The 23,200-nt window shown below is 43.6% G+C and overlaps 1 protein-coding gene across 4 annotated transcripts; it reads right to left on the reverse strand.

The window, feature by feature from the left end:
- Positions 1-231: 231 nt before the first annotated feature.
- LOC115797922 (prolyl 4-hydroxylase subunit alpha-1-like) lies at positions 232-22,862 on the reverse strand. 4 transcript variants are annotated; one of them, XM_030754502.1, is made up of 16 exons: positions 22,549-22,862; positions 19,532-19,615; positions 18,317-18,413; positions 13,998-14,149; positions 12,692-12,829; positions 12,003-12,257; positions 9,813-9,997; positions 9,568-9,744; positions 7,682-7,752; positions 5,394-5,459; positions 4,435-4,534; positions 4,305-4,358; positions 3,813-3,878; positions 3,661-3,729; positions 2,994-3,090; positions 232-2,712 (listed from the first exon to the last, which is right to left on the reverse strand). In XM_030754502.1, exons 1-16 carry the CDS (start codon positions 22,592-22,594, stop codon positions 2,642-2,644), a joined length of 1,728 nt encoding a protein of 575 aa, XP_030610362.1. In that variant the 5' UTR covers positions 22,595-22,862; the 3' UTR covers positions 232-2,641. The 4 variants fall into 4 exon arrangements, with proteins under 4 accessions (XP_030610362.1, XP_030610359.1, XP_030610361.1 ...); XM_030754499.1 differs by lacking the exon at positions 7,682-7,752 and having other exon boundaries at positions 5,394-5,464; XM_030754501.1 differs by lacking the exons at positions 7,682-7,752; positions 22,549-22,862 and adding an exon at positions 21,779-21,991 and having other exon boundaries at positions 5,394-5,464.
- Between the last annotated feature and the right edge of the window lie 338 nt (positions 22,863-23,200).

Here is a 23,200-nt window from a genome sequence, read left to right on the forward strand (position 1 = left end):
CGAACGGTCACCATGTTTGATTCACAGCAGAAAGGCAGAGATCGCATGTTTCAGGCAGCACAGGTGAAACCCACCGTGACCTGTCACCTCTTTGGCGTTCTGAGCTGACTCAATCTGCTCACTCATTGGCTGACAGTCTGACCCTCCTGTAAGCTCAGCAGCAGTTACAAAACTGCAGCTGCCACTGTCACACCTCATAAAAACAGATGCCATTTTTTTCCTCATTTGCAGCAGCATTTTATTCTGATTAGAAACACATTTTCATCAAGTTAAAATGCACAGGACAAAAAAAAAAATGCACATCACCAACACAACAGACACACAAACAGGAGTGTCAAAGAGATAGCGCAGAGCAGAACCCTGTGAGCAACCTGAAAATCAGGGTCAGGAGCTTTGATCATCTGGCTGTTGGTGCAAAGAGGAAGAGCTTTACACTCAGCGAAGTACGCACACCTTCTACAGAGGAGTCGCCCCCTGCTGGCTGCTAGGCAGACTGCAGGTTTAGGAGACAACGTCACCAATCTTGATTCGAAATGTTTGGAGAAAGAAGTGAGCGTGCTCAGAATACACTGAAAGGGTTAAAGAGGAGTGAGAGGAGGTGGTTTGGTGCATGGCGTGCTTTGTTTATCCGGAGTTTGACCTGCGGTGCAAGAATGACCTCACAGTTAAATCTCAAACAATCCTGTTATTGGTGGAAAGAGGGGGTGTAACCATGAGGACAGTTGGACACAGTGAGGGAGGGCTTTAATTTTTCTCTCTGATGGATTTTGGACTCATTTCTGTCACCCCGATTTTCAAAATAAGACCACGATGTAACTTCTGGAACACAATCATGTCTCGCCAAAATAAAATCCAATCTGGAAAACAGGAACAGAAGCAATTATTTTGTAAGACTGAATGACAGAAATCATTTTAAAATGAAAGAAAAATTAAAACAGGAAATTTTAAAAAGTTTGACTAAAAATGGACCTTCACCCGAGTTCATTTGTGAAGTTGTTCAATGAGTTCCAGATATGAACAAATTTTCCTGTTTTCCAACACCCAAATTTATTGTTCATGTCCTGAATTTTTATTTTTTCAGTTATTTTGGACTCATTTCTGTTGCCCTGATTTTCAGAATAAGAGCATGGAGTAACTTCTTAATGTCTCACCAAAATAAAATGTATCTGCCAAAAAATCTGGACTAATATCATCTGAATTTTTCTTTGTGAGGGACCAGCGTTTTCCCTACACTTGGAGTGAACATTTATGGTTTTTTCCTGGTCCGGAAGACATTTTTTGAACTACCCTGACACCATAACAGCTGCTCTGATGGTATCACTCAGAAAAAGTGATGTTTGGGTCCAAGTTGAGGCTCTGATTGTTGCTTCTGCTGTTTCATTTCAATGTTTTATTGACTTAGGACTTATTTCTGCTGCTCTGCTCTTCAGAATAAGAGCGTTCAGCTGATGTGCAGAACGTTGTGTCAAAATAAAATCCACTTGGTTACGACAGAAATGAGTCAGCAGCAGAAAGCTTTTTCAGACTACAACAAAAATAAAAAATATAAACAGGCAACAGAAAAAATGATTTGCTAATCATTAAAACATCATGTTTTAAAAGAGGAGCCGTTAAGAAGAATTTTAAAAAGCTTTTACATATAAGAAAAACAGAAAACACAGTGAGGAGTTTAAAAAAAAAAAAGCCTGAGAGGTGAATCAATAAGCTGATCAATAAAATGGCTGAGGCGTTTAAATGAATCCTCTCAGAAAGCAATAAATATCAGTGTCAGCTGTGATTGTCTAAAAGAGCCAAATAATCGATTGATCGGTTCAGATGATTCTCCGCCTTCCTCCTGGTTGATTCTTGGTGATGAAGGTCGAGAGTAATTTGATTCCTCGCCGTCTTTGTAACAGTCGTAAAGGTTTAGGAGTGAAAACGGAGTGCTTCTCTGTCTGTAGTGACTAATTTAATCAGAAGAACAAAGAACGCTGAATGATGAGAGCTTCTCTTTTACAAGTTTCCTCCCAAAGATTTAATCCAGACTGCTGATCCGCTGACCTTTTGACCTTGTGTAGCGTTCGTGTCTGAAGCTGGGTTATTATCTGGGGAGCTGGATTGTTTGTGTAAATGGATCCAGGCTCACTAAACAGACTGAGGTCAGTTTCATAGTTTTAGCTGCAGAGCTCATTTTACGAGCTGTTAGCAACCTCAAGCCAAACTCCATTCAAAATTTGTCACATTTAACTCTCTTGCTTGCTCACTCCCTTTTAATTGCCCCCTTTTCTCTGGTTTAATCAGCATAACTCAGTCGATGTAACCAGATTAAATCAGTCAGATTTTCCGCTTGTAACAAGAAGCCTCCTCATTGGATAAAGGTGCTTCACTTGTCCTTAAATGGATTTTTCATACAGCGTTCTTTGCTCTTGAGATAAGTTTTAGCTTTTAGGCTGAACACCTGGACAGGTACAGATGTCTGAATGTTGGCATGTGATTCTCATTAAAAGAAAAAACAGCCAAACACACACATACACACACACACACACACACACTGTAGATAAAAATAAACATGTCTGATCACATGTGCAGTCACACTCTGCAGCCTGCAGGCAGGAAGCAGAGGAGGAGGAAGACGGCTGGGATGAAGGAGGAGGGTCGGTCGTCAGTCGGTCTCGTTGAGGCCGCAGCGCCGCCTGAACTCCTGCCCACGTTCATGGATCCATTTGTTTGATACTGCGGGAAGAACGAGCAGAGAGAGTTTCAGCAAATGAAACAGACCGACGAGTTTTAATTAAAGTCTCAGTTCATGAAAACTGAGCAGCGTGAAGGTTTCACCATCTTTACTCTTTAGGGCGTTTGCTTGGTCAAATTTAACGTCATAAATAACTATCTTCAGAGCAGAACGTGAACCACCTTCAAATGTTTTACTTTATTATTCATTTGATGTATTTATTTTTTTATGTATTTATTTTTTTTTAATGTCTACACGTGTGAATATGGCGTGATGACCTCACCCCACTTATTTCCGAGCAGCACGGGACAGGCGGCGTGTCGGGTCCGATAGTCACCTTCTCCGCTTGGATACAGGTTGTACCAGAACACCGCCGTCCCCTAGAGAAACACAGTCACATGACGTGTCACATGACTCCTCACTGTATCAGACGAACGATCTGATTACTGTATTAATGATCAATGGACTGAGAGTCATACAGCACCTCTGTATGCAATTTGAGCACTCAGAGCACTTTCTACTACAAGGCACATTCACCCAGCCAGACACACATTCATTTCTGTGTCTCTCTCTCTCTCACACACACACACACACACACACACACACACACACACACACACACACACACACACACACACACACACACACACACACACACACACATCCAGATGATGTTGATGAAAAAAATTTATAATCACATAAAAATACTGAGAACAATGAAAAAATATCCACAGTATGTATGTAAAATGTCTAAGAAATATGAATCAAATGCCTTAAATTAATCTTAAACAGAGATCCACATAAAAATCTGTTTTATGGTCGTTCTCATTTTTTTGTATTTGATTGACAAAGCAAAGACTCGCCCGTCTGACCTTCTTTCAGTTTTAGGACTTTATGAAACACAGACGGTGTTTTTGAGGTTTGACGATGATCAAAGCGAGCAGTTTTACCTTTTTCGGTCTGACGGAGGCTCCGACGTCGGTGAAGACGGTGGCGCCTCCTGCCTGCACATCGCTCATCTGCAGCAGGAAAGAGGAGACAGTGAGCAGCAGCGGGACACACACAGCAACAAGTTCAACACAAAGAGACGTAAAGCACTGACGTAAAGCAGCCATGTGGCGATCCGGTTCCCCGTGCCCAGCTCCTCGAATGCGTCCGGCTCGTCTTTCTGAAACAGGAAGTGCACACGGGTCAGAGTTCAGCCTATTTATGATGATGTTTACACTGAAATCAACATGTTTATGTTTGATTTTCATTTCAATATTTTAAAAATGCCTGACCCAACAATAACACGCCCAAACATATTAATATTTATCTTTTAAAAATTTGATGTCTAAATAAATGATTAACATGTTTAAAAAGCATCCAATAAATTATGATCAAAGCTAAAAATAATACCCTCATGTCAAAAATCTTGTTAAAATGTTTAAAAATATATTGATGAAAGTTTCTTTTAAAAATCTATGAAAAGTGGTCCATAAATAACAATTCATATTCATCAGTTTATTTTAGGACAATTTAATGAAAATATTCCTGCAGTTTGTTCAGATAAGCTGCTTCACGAGGTCTTTGTTCTTTATTCAGTTTTATTTACCCGGCCGAAGTCGAAGTGGGGCTCATACTGTCCTCCGACGCCGTAGTTAGCCACCTGCACGAAACACGGCCAAGAAAAGGTGACATCACTGCTCATGTTTAGCAATCTCTGAATCCAGGTGAGACGTTACCTGCAGGTCCTCGGCCGTTTTCACATTCAGCCCTGTGATGTCTTCGATCATCTGGTTGATCTTGTCCACCACGGGATGTTCGTACGCTCCGAGCCAGGCGCTGAGAGGACAGAGAGGTCACAGGGTCACTACTGAGGTCAGAACAGCAACACAAGCTGCCGGTGAACAGCGAGGAGAGCACGGCGAGCAGACGGAAGCGAGGCGGGGAGACAGCGACATGTTTCTAAAGTGGCTCCTCTACGGAGAGAAATTAGTGCCAATAAAAAGGAGGAAAGCATTCAAAGACAAAAACAGTGTTGACAGAGCGCGATGACAGCAACTTCACCTTTGACGTTTGTTTTCATGACATCAGCTTAAAGGTAGAAAAGCATGAAGGAAGAGACTCCGCCCCAACAACTGACCACAGGCTGTGAATAAAGATGGACGCCATGACAATGAGCTCAGATACATTTAAATAAAGACACATCTCTGCTGCCACTATCTTCCTCAAGGCCTCTGACCCATCTACCAAATTTACCCGAATAAAACTGGCAAATGTATGAGAAAAAAACTAAACATGAATTTTGTTTCCAGCATAACCCTGAAAAGAGCTACAATATTCTGACTAATTGAAAACCATCTCTGATCAGTTTGTGACTGATTAGTATTTGATGCTATGAATGATGCATGTGGCCTGGCCTGATAGCTGCTCTAGGTAAAATATTGTGGACGTTTCTAAAGGGGCCTCCACAGCACTTTATCCAGAGCAGCCATCAGTCGCCTGGACTGATGGCTGCTCTGGATAAAGTGCTGTGCAGGCGTGTGCAGGCGTGTGCAGGCGTGTGGGATTTTGGAGGATCTACGTCCATCTTTACAAACAGTCTGTGGTACGTTCTGTATCTCAGTCGACCTCTGAGCATTTGTGGGACTGAACCAAATAAGCCTGCAGCAGCTGAGTACCGCTGGTGTCCAGCTCTTACCTCTTGGAGACTCTGTAATGGGCCGTGGTCAGTTTGCCTGTCTGGGGGTCATGCACCGTGGCACGTCTGAGCTACTCCCCAATTATATATTTATACAGAGAGAGACAGAGAGAGGACAGAGAGAGGAAGGTCACTATCCACACAGAGACGGTGCAGTCAGGGAGGCAGCACGAGCTTCAAACTCAAATAAAGCCACTTAATTAGGTACGCCTGTGAAGCCCACAAATCTGACGGCATCTTGGCTTCCTGTTGAATCTCTGCCATGGAGAGTTCAAGAGCTCTGAAGGCAAAAGTGTACCTAATAAAGTGGGCACTGAGTGCATGTGGTCAACACTGAGAGGAGACCTCAGTTTGAATCTGTTCATTTCCAGCTCCCTGTAGCTTTGTTTTTCTGATCCTGCACCTCGGTGCGGCCCCTCAGTTCATCTGCTGCCTGAAACAGGCCGTTTTAGCTCCTCCCCCTTTTTTTCTGATCCACAAACAGAAAGTTTGAAAAGCACAGGGCTCAATATCCTGCCATAATTTGAGCTGAAAATAATATTTCAACCTCTCCCAGCTTTTTTCAACATTTTGCATAACTGAAACAAAGTAGTTATAAACTAACTATGCAGAGCTGAGCAGTGACCACAACAGGATTATACACCAACTACACAGTAACTACAAAGTAACTCCCCACAAACTTTACAGTAATTTCCCAGTAATTTTACTGTACCTCTAAAGTTCTCAAGTCTTGCATAAGGCTTTCATAGGTTAAAATAAAATATAAATACATGCAAACTTTATGGTCTGTGTCCACACAAAGCATTTTTTTATATGAAGACCCCATGAAGCACGATGACACAATAAAGACCGTCTCAACACTTTGGCATGCTGGGAAAAAGTCTGAGTTTGGAACGAGTGAACGAGCTTTATTTTGAAACTTTTGCAGACGCTCATTATTTTACATGAACATCCACCACCGGGGCAGGAAATGCAGAGGAAATAAGGAGAAGAACACTTTAGCTTATGACACATGAACCCTCCTGCTGCCTCCACAAAAACGTTAGAGACATCGAGACTCTTAAATCTTTGGCCTGCGGTCCCTGAATGAGTGAAGAAAACAAGCAGAGGCTTGAATCCCGGCGAGAGCAGAAACACCAACGGTACGTTTGATGGAAAAATGTCTGATATATTTCCAACAGAGTCTGAAAAGCTGAATTTAAAAAAAACTGAAAATCCAAAAGCACAAATATGTTCAGGTTACTCTCAGACATGAAAGAAAAGCAGCAGATCCTCTCACTGCAGCAGCTGCTACCTGCACATATTTGTCAGGTTATCTTTAAAAATATCTGCCGACTCTAAAAAGTGAAATCTCATAACCACATACGTCCTTTATACTCCAGTAAATAAAACTAGATTAAAATACTTTTTCAGGCTTATATCCCATATTTTGAAGATTATTGGTTGTTCTTGTTCATATTCTATGCCAGTGAAACAAAAACAAAAACTCTCCATATTCAGAGAAAACAACTGTTTTAACCATTTCAGCCGTTCTTTCCTTCGATGCTGCAGGACCTTCTTATACACCTACCTGCATTTACTCCCGTGTGGCCTTTCACACCTGTTCAGGTGTGATTTATTGAGCTAATGAAAATGAGAGTCCCAATTTAAACTCTCTCTGTGCTGCAGCTCCCCCTGGTGGGAGGACAGAGGTAAAGCCAACTTCTTAGGAACAAATAGATCAAATTAAAAATTTAGGGATCTGCTGCCGTTTTAGAATTAATAAAAATAATTCACAGTGAATTAAAGCTGAGAGCATCCTGGACATTAAAGAACATTTAAAAAGTTCTTAAACGTTTTTTAAAAACTTTTTACCCAGAATACGAGAACAAAAATCCAGGATTGTCCTGCAGATAAAAAGTTATTCATGTTTATTCATTTAATGCTCCAAATGTCTTCCTGTTAAACTCTGTGCTTTAAAATCCGGTGTAAATTGGTCCAAAACATGAAAACTCCTGTGTTTTTAAACACTGACAGTCTGCAAAATAAGAACTTATTTAAGCATTTTCTGCTATTAATGCGTATTGATTCTTTCTTATGTGAAATTTAAATGTAGTAAAAGACGAATCCAGTAAAAGAAGAGTCAGACTGTGGAGGGAAAAAAAAAAAATCTTTTAAAAGGATTAGTCAGACTTTTCTGCTCTTGCCAGGATGTCCACCATCACAGAGGGGGGAGGAGAGGGTGGTGTTGGGGGCAGAGAGGTGAAGTCCACCCCGCAGACGCCGCCTCCTGCCCCGGTAGCTCTTACCTCTTACTGATGCGGTAGTGGGCCGTCTCCAGCACGCCAGTAACAGGGTTGGAGATGGTGGCTCGACGGAGCTGTGGAGCCAATCGGCCGACAGTTACAGGGAGACACAGACCGACTCCCCGAAGCACCGACTAACGCCTACCGACACTGACTGAGGAGGCTCGCAGCACTGACCCGGATACAGGACGACCCCGAGTACAGTTTCTTCATTTGCACTCGTTTTACCGTTTTATCATTTACTCCTTTCACTCTGGTGCATTTACACTGCTTTAGTTTCCTTTATGGCTCAAATATGAGGTTTGTTTCATCATAATTTCACAGCAACTTTGTAGTAACTTTCCACTAAAAATAATTCAGCAGCTCTACATTAATTTTACATTAATTAACTCTATAACTTTACTTTATAGGACTTTTGACATAACTTCACCAGTACTTATAATATAATTAACCAATAACAATTATGCATTTACTTCCCAGGAATTTGACGGTAAATTCTGAGTCATTTTTACTGGAACCTTCCGACAGCATGTGCTCTGAAAGTCCGGTCATGGGAGCTTCTGTGGGTACAGGCACTTCTAGGTGTTTGAGATTACACCAACTTCCCAGTAATGGTACAGTACACAACTTCTAACTTATTTTTATTTAGTTTTTTTTTTTTTTCTCCTTTCTCTGTCAGACATTTAAGCGAATTAGTGCATCACTAATGAGGTAATATCTAAATTTAAAAATGTAAACACTAAAAGTTGGTTCTTGTTTAGGGATAATTTAGAGTCTGATTTATTGAACTCTTTCCTGTTTTCTGACTGATTTATTAACTGATAAAATGCGATTTTCCAACTCCTAATGGAAGAAACATTCTGACACTGTTTTTCCTCCAGTGTCCAGATTTATATCTGCATATTTAATATACGCCTATTTAATGAGATAATCTCACTGGTATATTTATGCAACATTTCAGAAAACAAAAATAAACTATGTTAATGTAAGTAATCATCTGCGTGAGTTTCAGGAGTGGAAAAAATATATGGGTATTTATTTTTTTAAGTTCCTGTCTGTTCCTGTGGTTTGTACAGATGAGTTTGTCTGAATTAAAGAACATTTAATTCATAAAAACATGCAGAAATGTTCTTTTTCCTCATTGATTTATGAGGTACCCAAAGGAAACCTTTTTCAATCTAAACAGTTTCAAACGTATAAAAATGAATGTATGTGTTACCTAATTTCACAGATTAAAACTTAAAATTTAACAAAATGTTATATGAACATCTGACATGAATTTTCTTAAACTGGTTAATCATCTGGATACATGAGCTGAGTGCAGCTGATAATCTGCCGATATTTTAGGCAAACTGTCATATTTTGACCAACCAGCAAACACGTGCGTCTCCAGCTTTATATGCAGATGAAGTCTCCACGTAGCCTTCGTCCTATATTCAGGCCAGCACGAGCCATAAAAACGAAAGCTCTGAATATACGACAATTCACGGGTGGAATCGTAACTATACAGTACAACGGTACAGCAATTACCGTCCAGTTTTAATATTCCGACAGCTCTCCAATTCATTTTTCAACATTTTCCACCCTGTGACTTTCTTGCTCTTCACCTGAGTTCTTTCCTCTCCATCATCTGACAAGCTCCACCTGCAGGAGTCATGCAGTCGCGACTGTTAGGTCGGGCTGGCGGGGGAATAAATAAAAAACTGATATTTAGCACCAGTGCATCGCTAAGTTTTCGGGGAGGATTATTTTTACATATTGGTATTTAGCTCCACCCTGGTGAAAGGTTCACGGTGGAAAACACGAACTGCTGGAGCTTTTATGGAATCCGATCTCCAGATAAACTCTCCAGCAGTGCGTGAGTTAAAGTTCCTGATGCTCTGACTCACCCTGGGTTTGGCCAGCTCTTTCACCTTCTCCATGTCTTTCTCTGACACGATGTTGTGGTAGCGGACGATGTGGGGGCTGTCCCACTCGTCTTCCTGTTTCACCGGACCAATCACGTACCGCGGGTGCCGGTTGTTGTCATAGTAGCGGCAGAAGAGGCGGCTCTGCCTGCGAGGAGTCTGACAGGAAACAGAACTTAAAGCGACACCGATAAACACCTCTCATGAGTTTGTTTCACCCGCCTCACCAGCTTGATGCCTTCGCCGCGACACAGCTGCTCGTACTTCTTCCTCTCAGGCAGGTAGTCGTCTTTGGTCTCTCTCCTCTCCCTCTTGTCTTCTTCCTCCTTCTCCTCCACCTCCGCCTTCTTCTGTTTGGCCAGTTGATACTCAAAGTATTTCAGGTTCCCGTTGGCTCGCTGGTGTGTCGGATCTAATAGGAAGAATCAGAACTTCAGGTCAGTGAAATAAAAACTTTCTGGATAAAACCTCTCTGATCACATAACGGAAGTTACTCATGTGGAGGGTGAGGAATTTGGAGTTCTCCAAGGCAGCTAGCTGGGGCCACTTACGTCTTTCATCTCTTACCCATTTGTTTTATTAATGTTAAACTTAATCATGTATGCTGATGATACCACATTATACACAGAAGGAACAGCACCACAATGATCTAACTGCCACTTTCAAATATCCTCCAAGGTCGTTTCATCATATTCTCGAAGATATGAGCTGGAGCTTAATCTCATCCATCCCCCCATTTTCTTCCGTTTATCCAGTCGGATCCTGGTGGCAGCAACGTAGCAGGTTATTCCACATCCTTTTGCCCAAGTGACGGTTTCCTGGTTCCTCTTGGGAGATCCTGAGGCGTTCACAACCCGGATAAGATATATAATCTCTCCAGCAAGTTCTGAGTCTCCTCACCCTATTTCTATGGGAGAACCATGAAATCCCTTCAAGGGAAGCTTATTTCAGCTGCTTGTACTCATGATCCCCTTTACTTCAGCCACTACCCACAGCAAGTGCTTGTAGGTGGAATGTAGACTGACCAATAAATCGAAAACTTTGCCTTCTGGCTCAGTTTTATCTATACAACAGTGGTGTGGTACAACACAGTGAAACTATGGATGCAGGACTAATGTGCCAATCAACCTCACGCTCCATCTTCCCGTCAGAAGACTTCGATGTTCTCTGTGTTACCCCAACATGGCTGAATGGGACGCTCCATAGCGTCTTCATAAATCCTCTGTTACAAGATATACTCGACTGTACAGGCTATCCTATGTGTAGAAATTTCTGCCTGTATTCTATAATAATGATGGGCAGATAACATGTTCCTATGAATTATTCTGTGATTGTTATTCTTCGTTAAATACCACGCAGACAGCTGCTGTACTGTGTTGTTCTTTGACTGCTCTGCAGAGGCAAATTAAAATCTCACAAAGACTACCTGTTTGTGTATAAATCGATTTATTTCAAATTTCCAGAACAATTTCGTGTCAGAAGTGGGATTCAAACCCAAGTCTCCACGATCCTATAGCAGAATAGCAAGTCATGCTATCTGGGTGCAGAGTCAGACTGGAGAGCCAGCTTTAAGTCAACAAAACCTGTTCAACCTCCAGCATCCATGTCACCAATAGCAGTAAGTGGTGCTTCCAAAACAGCAGAGTTTTTGGTAAGTTCTGAACTGCTTCAATGCACCTGGGTGAGAGAGAGCTGCTCTCAGCTGTGATCACATGACCCAGAAAAGGTGACCTGTTGCTTTACAAACTGCAGTTTAGAAAAACGGAGTCCCTCCGCTGCCAGATGCTTCAATAACCTTACAGAGTCAACTTCACATTATTCTTTACTTGGACTGCAGATCATTAAATCATCAACATACTGCAGTATATTAGTCAGTGATTCCAAACTTCTTCTTAGTGCATCAGCCTCACAGCAGCCAGGACACAAGCAAGTAAGGGTATAACCTTTCCAATGAAAAGTAAAGGCAAACCAGTTCTGGCTGTCCGGGTGAACTGGAACACTAAACAAAAGCATTCACCAAATCCACCACAGAGAACCAGCCAGCATCAGGAGGTACCTGAAACAGGATAGTGTCGGGGAACATTAGGGGCTCAGCTTCACAGATCCATTTACTGCCTGTAAATCTTGCACAAATCTCCACTCTGCAGACTGATCTTTATCACCAATTTCTTAACAGGGAAAACTGGTGTGTGCAATTGTCAGATGAAGCAATTAATCCCTTAAAGACTCAAAAACAGGGGTAAAACCCACAATGGCCTCCTGACTTAATGGGGTTTGCTGTTGGTGAAGGTTAAAATCAAAATCCCAAGACACTCACTTCTCCCGCCCAGAGAGGATATTTGATTTTCTTGTTTGCTGAGCTTTGACTGAACTAAACCATCTGTTTGGGTCTCTGCTGCATGTCTGCAGGTACTAACCGAGCTCCAGCAGCCTCCTGGTGAACTCCAGCGCTCTCTCCAGCTCCCCCTGCTGGTACACAGAGTAGCTCAGGTAGTCGAGGACGGTGACGGCATCCACAACCGCAGACGTCTCGCCTTGGTCCAGCTGCCTCAGGGCCTGAACCATCCACAGCTCAGTGTGGTAGTAATCCGCATCTGAGTACGCCACCTTCCCGAGGTCATAGCAGTCATCCACCGTCAGAGCGCTCAAGGAGGAGGAGGTGGGGGACATGCCTGAGGAGGCGAGAGGGGAGCATTAGAGCTGTAAACTGAGCTGGAGGAATATTTTTAACTGCTTGTTCCTGCTATTAAAGCCTGAGCTGTAAGTTTACATCATTTTATGGTAAATTATTTTCAGACAGCCGACTGAGAATAAAAAAACATTTCTGGTTTAAGTTATTTTCCCTCCTGAATGAAGTCTGACTGAAATGCTTCTTTCCATCAGGAAGAAACAACATCAAATTCAGAAAGAGTCCGGAAAAGTCCGGAGTCAGGAAAAATATGCTCAGAAACCTGTGATTCTAGGATTATACTTTGTGATTTTAGCCTATAAATATATTTTTCCTTATAAACTCAAAGTCACAGTTCTTTCCTTTAATCATGATATTTGTGCAGCAGTGTTTCTGGGTCACGTGTAAACCGAGGGGAAGGCAGGAGGGTCTGCAGACCTGGAAGTTCTCCGGTGGAGATGGCGTTGGTGTCCAGCTGGTAGGTGTCCTGCAGTCTCAGCAGAGCTTTGGCAGCTCCCGTCTGGTCGTCGTCGTTGGGGAAGTGCTGCCTCTGGATGGTGAGGTTGGAGATGAACACTGAAATACCACAGAAGAAGAAGAAGAAGAGAACAGTCAGACAGAAGATGAAGGGCAAAATTTAAATGATCAAACGCTGGAAGCTTGTGCTCCTCTCTGAGGTTGGCGTTGCTTTTGGGTATATTTTAGCTAATTTCCTAAAACTGAATGTAAATAAAGTAGACTTTGAAACAAGTCCTTCATGGTTTGTTGGAGTTTAAGGTGTGTTTATGAAATCAGGAGTATTTAGCGGATGTTACCATGTAAGAACAGAGAGTCTAAAAAGTGCTTTGATACTTTACGCCACAGATCTGCTGTAGTAAATCTTTAAGTTTCTGCTGCTTGATTTAAATGCCTTTTTACACAGAAATACTGAAGGCGTCACCTCTTCATGTCATCATCATTTATCTTAATTCCTAAACCCCTTTCAAAATGTTCTGCACACAATTTTAAGGAATCACGCTCATCTCAACCGTGTTAAGAAGTCTGCCTGAAAACAAGAGGAGCAGGAGGATCAGCCGGGAGAATACCAACAACTTCTAAACTGCTCGGCAGTTTTGGATAATAAAGGCTGCCGACTCCCGAGTTAGACTATGCAATTTCTGGAGAAACTGTGGTAGGATTGTTGGTACTGCCAAACTTTGTCTGTAAATAGGTTGGCTAAAAAAGCTGAAGGGAAATATGTGAGTCAAGTTTGTACAAATGAGCAGCTGCAGCAGAAGATGGAGGTGGAGAGAACCTTCTTTTAAAGTCTTTTGCTGTTCTTGGGTGTGTCCATACTTAAACACAGTCAGGGACACAGACTGGTTTAAACAGATTAATCGACTCCACACCTGCTGAGAAACGGCTCAAAAACTCAAAACTGTATCGACTCACCTTAAAAACTATCCAAAAAAAAAGCTGCTCTACAGTAAATGTGATCACAGGAGTGAGAGAGAAAAAAATGTCCCCTTCTGCTTCTGTCCAAAAATCCTATAATAAATTATAATGGATATTTATGAGTCAGTTAGATGGCTGTCCTCCAGATCAGAGAGTGTGCTAACAGAGGCAGAGTGAATCCTGGGCTTCTGACCTGATTCTGCGATTGGTTGTGTTTAATGTTCCAGCTGCTGGAACACACTTATTTCCCAACATCTGGATGAAGTAAAGTAGATTTTATCTCATCTGATGAAATTTTGGGAGAGCATACCATCAGACATGTCGGTGAGCACCAGGCTCTCCAGCTCCCCCCACTCTGTGTTCAGCCTCTTCATCAGTTTGAAGGCGTTCACCGGGTGACCCAGGAAGCCTTCGGGGTCCTTAGTGGCAGCAGCTGAGAGGGCGTCCAGTTTGTCCGCCCACCTGAATACACACACACACACACACACACACACACACACACACACACACACACACACACACACACACACACACCAACAAATAGATGTCTGTTAAGAAAACTGTCTCTGGAGCTTGCAAAAAGGCGACTGGACTTCTTTTTGTTTCTTGAAGACGTTTCACCTCTCATCCGAAAGGCTTCTTCAGTTCTCAACCAAATGGTGGAGAGACCCAGGTATTTAAACCCCTGTGGGCGTAGTCCGCTGGAGGTGGTTATGACCCTCTATTGATCATGTGCGTGAACACATGTGCCCAGGTGTGAAGGGGGCGTGGGTCATATTTAATCAGTGGTTTCAGTTGAAACCAATTTAGGACTCCGCTCCATTGTTTCCTGTGGCCTATTGAGGTCACTGGAACAAAGGTGTGAATGGGGGTTGAGACGTCTGGGAAGGGAGCTCAGGACAGCACTGTACGCGGGGGAAAGTTGGTGACGTAATCCACCTCCTCTGTTCAATGATGGTTGTTCACAGTGGACATAGATGGCTTCTTTCACTCCTCTTTCAAACCATCTGTTTTCCCTGTCCAAAATGTGAACATTGGCATCCTCAAAAGAGTGCCCTTTTTCCTTCAGATGCAGATGTACTGCTGAATCTTGTCCTGTCGAGGTGGCTCTTCTATGTTGTGCCATTCGTTTGTGAAGAGGCTGTTTGGTTTCACCAATGTAGAGGTCCGAGCACTCTTCACTGCACTGAACAGCATACACTACATCGCTGATCTTGTGTTTGGCGGGTTTGTCCTTGGGATGAACCAGTTTTTGTCTTAGGGTGTGACTTGGTTTGAAGTATACTGAGATGTCATGCTTGGAGAAAATTCTTCTGAGTTTCTCTGACAAGCCTGCCACATATGGGATGACAATGTTGTTCCTCTTGTCCTTCCCATTCTCTGTAGTTTGTGTTTGGCCTTCATTCCTGTGCATCTTAGCTGATTTGATGAAGGCCCAGTTGGGGTAACCGCATGTTTTGAGGGCTTTCTTAATGTGTGTGTGTTCCTTATGCTTCCCTTCTGCCTTAGAGGGAACACTTTCCGCACGGTGTTGTAGGGTCCTGATCACCCCAAGTTTGTGTTCCAGAGGGTGGTGGGAGTCAAAGAGGAGATACTGGTCTGTGTGTGTGGGCTTCCGGTAAACTTCAATGTTGAGGCTTCCATCTTCCTCGATAAGCACCGCACAGTCCAGGAATGGTAACTTGTTATCTCTGGTGTCCTCCCTGGTAAAACGTATGTATTTATCCACTGAGTTAATGTGACGAGTGAAGGCTTCTACTTCTTGGGTTTTGATTTTGACCCAGGTGTCATCTACATATCTGTACCAGTGGCTAGGTGCCATCCCTTTGAAAGAACCAAGTAAAAGGACATAGAGCTGACCAAATTCTATGGAGAGCACAGAACCACCTTTTAAGTGAAAGGATAAGACAGGTCCATTTCACCATAGATGCACTCCAGAACAAAATCCACCAGACGCAGCAGAAACTCTCATCACTCTTACCTCACACCATCGCAGAAGAAGTTTCTACATTTGTGGACAAAGCCCAGCTCGCACAACACATCAAAGGCAAGGAAAGACAACTACGTAAATTTCAAACTCTGCAAACCAAGGCATACCATTCATCTGTTAACAAACAGGACGACACGACAAGCAATGGAAACCAAGGAAAGTGGGTGAAGAACCTATCAGATAGGGTCCTCACCAAACCAGAAGAAAATGTGCTAGCCAAAGGACTCAACTTTGCCATAGCCCCACAACAGCTTCCTATAGTAGACCTCATCACAGCAACAGAAACCGCTATAAGAAATAACAAACTTTCTCATCCTGTAGCAGAACAGATCAGGATGAAAGTTTCAGCCACTCTTTCCAGTGCAAGACTTCCTCCATCCAACCTCACCATTCAGGAGAAGAAGGCCATCACAGCCCTAAGCAAGGATCAAAACATCACCATACTGCCAGCCGACAAGGGGAGGTGCACGGTTGTGCTGAATTCATCGGATTACCACAACAAAATTACTACACTCCTCAGTGACAACAATACTTATGAGGTCTTGAGACGTGATCCCACAAGCAACTACAAGAAAAAAGTTGTTTGCTGCCTGCAACAACTTGAAAAGGAAAAAGCCATTGACCGCCCCACTTACTACCGCCTGTACCCTGGAGAAGTCACTCCATGCATTTATGGACTCCCAAAGATCCACAAAGAAGGAGTCCCACTTCGACCCATTATCAGCAGTATAAACTCGGTCACCTACAACATTTCCAAACACCTCGCCACCATCTTATCACCGCTTGTTGGCATCACACCCCACCACATTGAAAACTCTACAGATTTTACTAACAAGGTCCAGAATCTTGTACTGGATCCAGATGAAACCATGGTGTCCTTTGATGTGGTTTCACTTTTCACTTGCATACCTACAACTGAGGCAGTGGAGACCGTCAGAAGACGACTACAGGAAGACGATTCCTTACTGAACAGAACCAGCTTCACCCCAGATCAGATTTGTGCACTTTTAGATCTCTGCCTTACCACAACATATTTTAAATACAATGATGGATTCTACAGACAGAAGCATGGATGTGCCATGGGCTCCCCAGTGTCTCCCATTGTAGCCAACCTTTACATGGAGGAAGTGGAAAGTAAAGCTCTTGGTTCTTTCAAAGGGATGGCACCTAGCCACTGGTACAGATATGTAGATGACACCTGGGTCAAAATCAAAACCCAAGAAGTAGAAGCCTTCACTCGTCACATTAACTCAGTGGATAAATACATACGTTTTACCAGGGAGGACACCAGAGATAACAAGTTACCATTCCTGGACTGTGCGGTGCTTATCGAGGAAGATGGAAGCCTCAACATTGAAGTTTACCGGAAGCCCACACACACAGACCAGTATCTCCTCTTTGACTCCCACCACCCTCTGGAACACAAACTTGGGGTGATCAGGACCCTACAACACCGTGCGGAAAGTGTTCCCTCTAAGGCAGAAGGGAAGCATAAGGAACACACACACATTAAGAAAGCCCTCAAAACATGCGGTTACCCCAACTGGGCCTTCATCAAATCAGCTAAGATGCACAGGAATGAAGGCCAAACACAAACTACAGAGAATGGGAAGGACAAGAGGAACAACATTGTCATCCCATATGTGGCAGGCTTGTCAGAGAAACTCAGAAGAATTTTCTCCAAGCATGACATCTCAGTATACTTCAAACCAAGTCACACCCTAAGACAAAAACTGGTTCATCCCAAGGACAAACCCGCCAAACACAAGATCAGCGATGTAGTGTATGCTGTTCAGTGCAGTGAAGAGTGCTCGGACCTCTACATTGGTGAAACCAAACAGCCTCTTCACAAACGAATGGCACAACATAGAAGAGCCACCTCGACAGGACAAGATTCAGCAGTACATCTGCATCTGAAGGAAAAAGGGCACTCTTTTGAGGATGCCAATGTTCACATTTTGGACAGGGAAAACAGATGGTTTGAAAGAGGAGTGAAAGAAGCCATCTATGTCCACTGTGAACAACCATCATTGAACAGAGGAGGTGGATTACGTCACCAACTTTCCCCCGCTTACAGTGCTGTCCTGAGCTCCCTTCCCAGACGTCTCAACCCCCATTCACACCTTTGTTCCAGTGACCTCAATAGGCCACAGGAAACAATGGAGCGGAGTCCTAAATTGGTTTCAACTGAAACCACTGATTAAATATGACCCACGCCCCCTTCACACCTGGGCACATGTGTTCACGCACATGATCAATAGAGGGTCATAACCACCTCCAGCGGACTACGCCCACAGGGGTTTAAATACCTGGGTCTCTCCACCATTTGGTTGAGAACTGAAGAAGCCTTTCGGATGAGAGGTGAAACGTCTTCAAGAAACAAAAAGAAGTCCAGTCGCCTTTTTGCAAGCTCCAGAGACTACTATGACCTGGATGACTGAGAATCTACACAGACATGTTAAGAAAACTGCTTAAAAAATATGATTTTCAGTCCTCCGGGTAAAAGATGTTTGAGAGACACCAAAATTGTCTCTAAAAAAAGAAAACCAGATGCAGATGTTTAACACCCCCATTTCATTAACACTTTGGTTCCTGTCTCAGTGCGAGGATGAAGTTTATTGATGAGCAGCAACTCTCACTTTTTGATCTGCTCCAGTTTGTTCTCCTCTGCTTGGATGTAGTCCTTCAGGGATGTGACCAGGTCCTTCTCTGTGAACACCAAGTCCGTCATCTGGCCTGTTTAAAAAAAAAAGAAAAAAGAAAAACAGAATAAATATAATAGCAGAGAAGAGAAAGAGAGGATGTGGAAGGTGAAGGGAACTGGGAGACTGGCTCCAGCAGATTCCAGGAACGACGCCTGAGATCGCTGTCCAGAAGAGCGCAGTCCTGGGAGCTTGGAGGAGGACAAAGACCGCCTGCAAGGCGAGTACGCATGTGCAAATGATCCTGCTGAATCAGGCCACAGCCATCAGCAAATACCATTTCCATGAAAGGGTCTACATGGTGTGCAACAATGCTTAGATAGGTGGTATGTGTTAAATTAACATCCACATGGATGGAAGGACCCAGAACACTGCCCAAAGCATCACACTGCCTCCGCTGGCTTTCCTTCTTCCCATAGTGAATCCTGGTGACAGGTGTTCCCCAGGAAAGCGACACACATGCACCCAGCCATCCACATGACATGAAAGAAAAATCTGACTCATCAGACCAGGTCAGCTTCTTCCATTGCTCTGTGGTCCAGTTCTGATGCTCATGTGTTGGACAGGGGTCGACATGGGCACTCTGACTGGTCTGCAGTTACGCAGACCCATTTACAACAAACTGTGATGCACTGTGCATTCTGACACCTTTCTATCAGAACCAGCAGTAACTTTTTCAGCAGTTCGAGCTACAGTAGTTCATCTTTTGGATCAAACCACACAGTCTAGCCTTTGCTCCCCACGTGCATCACTGAGCCATGACCCTGTTGCTGGTTCACCACTGTTCCTTCCTTGGACAACTTTTGATACATACTGACCACTGCAGACTGGGAACACCCCACAAGAGCTGCAGTTTGGCCAGCACAATGTGGTCCATGTCAAACTGGCTCCGATCCTCATGCTGCCCATTTTTCCTGCTTCTAACACATCAATTTTGAGGAAAAATGTTCACTTGCTCCCTGATATATCCCACCCACTAACAGCTGCCACAATGAAGAGATAATCAGTGTTACCCACTTCACCTGCCAGTGGTCAAAATGTTATGCTTGATCATCGCATACATGCCCACTGAGTGAGGGCTTCAGTAGGACTATCTGTGCAGCATGATACAGGTGACTTAATAAAGGAGGAAAACAGACGTGATAAACTCACCAATGGAGGTGAAGAAGTCGTGAGCCGAGCAGGAAGTGAAGAGGAGGAAGTGGAACAACCACCACCGACAGAGTGCCATCCTTCCTGTAGAGAGAGGACAGAAACAGAAGAATGAGACAGTCCCCAAAATCAAACATCAGTGCTGAGCCCGTCTGCCTCACAGTAATACAATAAATAAATAGACCAAAATGACCATAAAGACACAAAACGTACCATAGATGCAAAAAACATCCATGAAGAGAAAAAAAAACCTCAAGGCACACAAAAGTACCACAAAGATACGAAAGACCACAACACACACCAGGGTTTATACAGGAATCCTAGAGTTAAATTTACTACCTTTTACTACCCATTTTTACTACCTCTAAAATATTTTTACTACCAGGACGACATCGAGCAGCAGCCTTTTTTTGGGGTAGCGGTGGATTCACAGCACTAAGACATGTAAGATGATCGCCCATCTCTCACCAAAGATAAACCTTTATCCCACTTACTTGAAGGTGTAACTGTGACTTTGTCTTGACTAAGACCTCATACACATTAATATTTCAAACACATTTCAAAAAGTGGCGCAGTAGGTAGGCACCTGTCTTGCAGCCGGTGGGTTGCTGGTTTGAGTCCCTGTCCCTGTGCTGCGTTGTGTCCTTGGGCAAGACACTTAAACCACATTGCCTAACAGTAGTGCAATGTGGCTGCATGACCGCAGATGCTCGTCTCTGGATGAGTGATCTGGAACAATCATTTCATTGTGAGCCTTGTGCGCACAATGACAATGAGTTGAATCTATCTAAATTTGTTTTTTTAAGAATATAAACAAAATGCAATGAAATTCAAGTTTCACAAGCCGATTATTTCCCAATAGAATATTGGAATACTGGTTTGCTCCTGAGGTGTGACGGCAATACTCGTAGCTGACCTTGAGGTTGCAGTTGCAGTGCTTTGTGTAGCACCAAAAAACAAAATAGGGATCTGCTCAACACGTGCACGAATCCGCTGCTGGTGAACGGTGGATGCTCGGTGTGATCTGATCGCCGTCACACCGTTTCAGGTCAAATTTATATTTTTTCTGCACACTTTACAAAACGCCTCTTGATCATTCCCCATGACCACCTTAACCCTCTGGGGTCCGGGGTATATTTGGCCATTTTTGACTGTTTTTGGTTTAGCTTCATAGTTGACCTTAGAAACTGTTTACCTTGCCTTGTTTGGTATAATTTATAATAAATAAAGTTAAATACAACTATTCACATTAAAATGCAGGAAAGGCCTCAGGTGTTTTTGTGTACAACTATTGGCAGAGCAATCAGGACTCACATTAAGATGCTACACAAATTATTTATGCCACCTCAAAAAACAGTTTCTGACCTCCACAAGACTGAGGAGCCCATCACAGGCAGAACTTGCCAGTAATGTCTCTTTTACCACTTTTTCACCTGCTCCTCAGCAGCCAAATGCACCCAAATGCATCGTGTTACCACATAATTTTCTGATTGGTTGATTTTTCCACCAATAGGAAAGGGGTTGTCGGGAATTTTGTTTTGTTGTTTTTATTAGCAAGCACTTCCTGTTAGTGAAACTCACATTTTCGCCGTTTATTTCTGCACAAAACGCGCATCGAAGGTGAGGACAATATACAGGAAAAAGCATGGCGTAAATTATTGGGCATAACTCTGGTTTTACTTGGCCTATCAACGTAATTTAAAAACTGGCACATAGTTTGAAGTCTGCACTTTCGATTCATGACAGCAGCGTCCCGATGCTACGTCATCTAAAATCGGCGATGTCATTTTGACGCGCCAGCGCGTCCGTGTACTCCGGAGGGTTAAGCCAGTCTTTGCCGGGTCATCGAGCCAAAGTTGTGAAAACTACATTTTCCCATGATGAGGCGCAAAATGACTCCGCGCATGCGCACAGCAGATCGGACAGTGGAACCACTCGTCTATCAACGTCAGCTCAGGTCCTGCTGATTAGTTATATTTCTATACATTTCTTATAGTTAAATGAACTTAAAACAAAAAGTTTGCAACAACGGAAAAGTCAAAATATATTCAAGGGGCGATGAAAAATTTACTACCTTTTACTGCCCCGCGGAAACCCTGACACACACACACACACACACACACACACACACACACACACACACACACACACACACACACAAAATGAATACAAACCAAAAATACCACAAAAAAACTAAACAAGAAAAACAGTGACAAAAATAAAATAGATTAAAAAACTAACACCTGCCTGCTGGAAACAGGTGAGTTGCTCATGTTACAGGTTACAGTGTGGAGCAATGATGTGGTCTCACACAGATGGTGAGCTGATCTTCATCCTGGTTTCATGTGGACCAGTGTGACTCTGTGGAGGAGTCTCTGCTTCACACAGCAGTAATGCAGCCCGGAGAACACAATAACTTGGACTAAATGTGTCAGAGAGCTTCTGGCCTCGCTTGCAACAGGCGGGCCAGCATAAAATAACACACCAGAGCTTTTAACAAACACACTGAGATGAGGTTCCACAGCTGCACACGGACACACTCTGGCCCGATGACAGGAAGCAGTGCCAAGAAATGAGGCGCCGCATCCTGTGACTGCACGCCTCTGCTTAAAGAGCCCCCGGCCTGATTTCAGCACCTCTCAACAGGGGAGGACGTCACCTACAGCCACAGGTAAACCCATACCTGCATACCGAGAGCAGCTTTTCAGGGCTCACATCCTTCTTTATCTGACACACAGCACTCTGATCATCCTGAGCAGAGAGAACACCTTACAGGTGTGCTGCTCACGAATACTGCTGATAAAAAGCTGGACAGGTCCATTTCAAACACCCCATACAAGGTTGTCCCCTCTCTGTGACGTCACACAGATCCCAGAGTGAAAAAATGGTGACACGCAGCGTTTGCAGCAGCTTTTCCTACAACATCCAGCACTGGGACGGGAAATGACAAAAGTGACCCACCAACCCCTTTAGTTTCACTTCTGAGCACTGAGCAGGTAGACCTGTGCCGGACTCACCTGTGCTGCAGGATCTCCGCCGGCAGCTCGCAGACTGCATGAACATTACTTCGGTCTGAGCAGCACCGTGTGTGACGCCAAGGGTGCTGCCGCCTCAGGTAAAAGTTACGGGTCTCCGCCAAAGAAGTTTCCAGATACCCAGACCCGTCACCGCTGACAACTTCCGGTCAAAAAGCGGACGCAGCGGTTGGATTTCCTCTGCTTTCACCGTGTTTGTGTCCGACTTCAGACCGAAAACAGCCGCGCTCAACTCGGGACCCGATATGCAGCACCGACCTCCGCAGCCTTCTCCAGAGCCAAGCTGGCAGCACAGACCTCTCCTCTTCCTCCGCTTTCCCGGCTTCCTCTACCGGCAACACGGCGGCGCCTCCGCCTCCTGCCGGACTGGAGGTTTCCACTCTGATCGTCATCAGTCTATTTACCTGCATTAATGTGCTGATTAATGTTCTATATGCGCTGCTTACTCATCTATTGTATGAAATACCATTTAGCAGACATGCAGTTGTTTATGGATCACTGAATAAAAAGTGTCTTTATAACAGAAACGGACCACAGAGTCCAAAAACGATCCATAAGGACTAAAATTACTCAAAAATAATGATCACAAAGACACAAAACGACCAAAAGACAACAAATATGCTCACTACGAGGC

The sequence above is a fragment of the Archocentrus centrarchus genome, chromosome 19 (assembly GCF_007364275.1).
Source record: "Archocentrus centrarchus isolate MPI-CPG fArcCen1 chromosome 19, fArcCen1, whole genome shotgun sequence".
Lineage (NCBI taxonomy): Eukaryota > Metazoa > Chordata > Actinopteri > Cichliformes > Cichlidae > Archocentrus > Archocentrus centrarchus.

Bases quoted from the DNA above. Each gene is read 5' to 3' on its own strand.
- LOC115797922 (XM_030754502.1), bottom strand. From the start codon at position 22,594: ATGTTCATGCAGTCTGCGAGCTGCCGGCGGAGATCCTGCAGCACAG. The intron at 14,150-18,316 runs GTGAGAGTTGCT...GTGTGTATTCAG, and splicing joins AAACTGGAGCAGATCAAAAA to GTGGGCGGACAAACTGGACG. The intron at 9,998-12,002 runs GTTAGTACCTGC...TCTTCCTATTAG, and splicing joins CAGGAGGCTGCTGGAGCTCG to ATCCGACACACCAGCGAGCC.